We start from the raw sequence: 3,028 nt of genomic DNA, 5'->3' as shown, positions 1-3,028 counted from the left end.
ACAAGAAAATCAATATTACATTAAAAATAATACCACTAGTGTGTAAATTCTGCATTTATACGTGTGTGTGTGTGTGTGTGTGTTTGTCTACAACACCACATTGATGATCAGTGCCTCTGAACACATCCATTTTTACACAGAGACTTAACGTGTCAAGACAAATCAAGACCAGTTTGACAAGGTGACAACAAAAGGTACCTTTATTCCATAGTGTGTAAAAACAAACAAACAAACTTTTACAGCTGTATAGTATAGCTGATTTAATCAGGAAAAAAAGTGAAAGGCACCGAGTTGGCTCTGGACGCATCTCTGATGGAGCATATTGAAGGTGGGTGGTAGCGGTACATTTCAGCATGGTTTTAGTCCTTTAATCCTTTAAGCAACACGGGTACTCATTTCCAGTCCTGAGGGCCCCCCACACACACATTCTGAGGAATTTAAAGATTTCCCTCCTGCCAAAACACCTACTCCAACACATGGAGTGCTTGATAATGAGCCGATCAGTTGGATCTGAGCTGTTGGCAGAAAAGAAAACTCCCTTGGACCGGATTTGGGAAGTTTTTGTTTTTTTTTTGTTGGTAGAAACACGCCGCTGCAGAGAGGTGGATCTCCATCAGAAAAGCTGGCAAACACTCCTTCCTCTTGTTAATGCAATATCCTACTCATACTCAAACACACCTGCTCCTGCTCAGTCTTTAGAAGACCCCCATTAGCTGGAGCAGGTGCGAAGGAGAAAAAGAGAAAGGTGTGATTTTATAGAACATATTTGAGGTCTTTCTGAGATCCAACATTGTCTTTTTAAAAGACTATTAGGCAGGGTTGCCAGATATTTGCCGGATAATAGCCAACTTCACTAATCACGCATAACCTGCGACCATACAAATAATATCTACATATACAATAATCTAAAGCAAAACAACATGATTTTAAATACTTACCTCCGTTTACATGCCTGATCCTGATGATATAAATCAAATTTAGCAACAGCACTAGACATCACATTTATTCAATCAATAACACAGTCTTGTCTTTCACAGTGCTTTGTTGTACTTTGAGCGTTAAGTATGAACTCAGTTTGTAATTTCGCAACCTTTAAGTGTCCCTTGTTAGACGATGAAGTCTACAGAACCCGCACGCTACGTTAGCCAAGCTAGATAGCCAGCATAGCTAATGGTAGTGAACACAATCTTGGTTACTATGTAAGGAATGACACGCAGTAGGAACGCACTGTTACAGGAAATAGATATAGGTGGTACGACATCAAAGTGGATGATGTTCCTAAACTGTATAACAGCACGTCCGGAAGTGTTTTATTCCTCTTAAACCACAGAGATTTTCCAAACTATTACGATTTTTCATTTGTTACGGAACGCCCGCGCAACAAGTTAGTTCCTGTTACCGCTTACGTTATAGTAGCTGTAAACAGACTTTCCCTCACCAGCTGCTCTCTCTCTCTCTCTCTTTTCTCTTTCCTCTCTCTTAATGAGACAGGAAGAAAAACACAGGCTGTCATGTTACCAAGAAATCCCGAAGACTTTCCCATGGCAGGAAACTTACAGACTGTTACAAAGCACTGACACTTGAGACTCCTTCCCTGAACATTACGTAAACATCTCCGAATAGAACACGTCACCGTATCAACCTTTACAGACATGTTTTGTTTTATTTATTTATTTGAGAAAATATGCGTATTTGATTATGTTTGATTCGCTATACAAGTCCCTGTGTATGAGCTGTTACTATAGAAAGGAGTGCATTTATATAAAATGGATCCTTTATGTTCCACTTTATGGAACTGTCTTCTGACTTGTGAATTGTGGTATAAGGTGGTACATTTTGAGATGTTCGGCTGATGTTGAATAAATAAACAAGTGAACCAACATTAGGACACTTATGAGTAACAATATGAACATCGGAGCTTCTAGGTTAGCTACTAGAGGACGTGAGGGGTGTTTAAAATTTGCATATCATGCATATTCACATATCATGTCATACTCTATAAGGGTAAAAGTGTAGAAATGTTCATGGACTTCTTTTTTCTTTACACAGTGTATTATTTGTGTTGTTTAATCCTTTCGAAATGTCATTCTATGGGCTAAATTAGATCGTGTCCGTTTGGGCGTCCCCTACAGCGCGGTCTCAGTGGTCTAATCCAAAACGCTCTAACGGTCAAGTGGGAGTAAAACCGGGTGCGTCCCAAACCGCATCCTATTCAACTCAATAGTGTGTTTACTCCAGTACACGTAGGCTATATGTAGTTTCAGGAATAACGTTTTCGGTTTGGGACGCGGCCGCAATCTCAACCCTAACGTAGGCTTGTAAAACTAAGTAGGAGATTAATTCGTCGTTCAAACGAATACGTTAACAAGTGACCGTTATTATTATTATTATTATTGTGGTTTAATTCAAACGACGCGCACGCGCAACGTAACTAGTGTGCGAGTGCCGCTGCGGTTCGCGCCTCCGTCGTGTCGTGCACGCGCGCACCCAGGGAGGCTGTTTAACGAGTAGAGGAAATTAGTAACCATGGAGACGCAGAGAGAGAGAGAGAGAGAGTGAGAGAGAGATAAGGAAACGAGAACAGCAAGGCTATGACACTTTCACCGTTTAAACGCTAACCGGAACTGCCGGTCACTATAAACAAACCTATGGACAGGTTGCCAGGTTCCTACTTTCAGTATCGAGTTAAAGAAACCGCCTTCTGGATGTTATTGATGCCATTGAGCGACTCTTTCGAGCAAAAGGACCGAAGATGACCGACAGGGCAGGAGGTAGTGCTGCGGGAGAGGACTCCGGAATTATCCGCCGCCGGAGGATGCAGGTGAGTTGAGCACACTTCCGGTTTGACAGAGGAACCGCAAGCACGCTTGTAATGCAGGCAGACAGTTATAAACGTAGTACAATACACCTGCCCTGCTGAACACAAAAACCCCAACAACAACAACAACAGAAACCCTCATAGAATTGGTTATAATGGTTATAATGGGAATTGTTTTGGTTTTGATGGAAACTGTAATAGTCCCTGTGG

The 3,028-nt window shown here is 41.6% G+C and overlaps 1 protein-coding gene across 2 annotated transcripts in view; it reads left to right on the top strand.

Moving 5' to 3' along the window:
- Positions 1-1,668: 1,668 nt before the first annotated feature.
- The window catches only part of mast1a (microtubule associated serine/threonine kinase 1a), a 61,992-nt gene continuing 60,632 nt past the window's right edge, over positions 1,669-3,028 (top strand). For both annotated transcript variants that reach the window (XM_053615608.1, XM_053615607.1), the window contains exon 1: positions 1,669-2,821. In XM_053615608.1, coding sequence (XP_053471583.1) covers positions 2,753-2,821 — 69 coding nt within the window. In that variant the 5' untranslated portion in view covers positions 1,669-2,752. The remainder of the gene's footprint in view (positions 2,822-3,028) is intronic.

This window comes from Ictalurus furcatus, chromosome 26 (genome assembly GCF_023375685.1).
Source record: "Ictalurus furcatus strain D&B chromosome 26, Billie_1.0, whole genome shotgun sequence".
NCBI lineage: Eukaryota > Metazoa > Chordata > Actinopteri > Siluriformes > Ictaluridae > Ictalurus > Ictalurus furcatus.
This window is presented reverse-complemented; position numbering and strand designations above follow the sequence as displayed.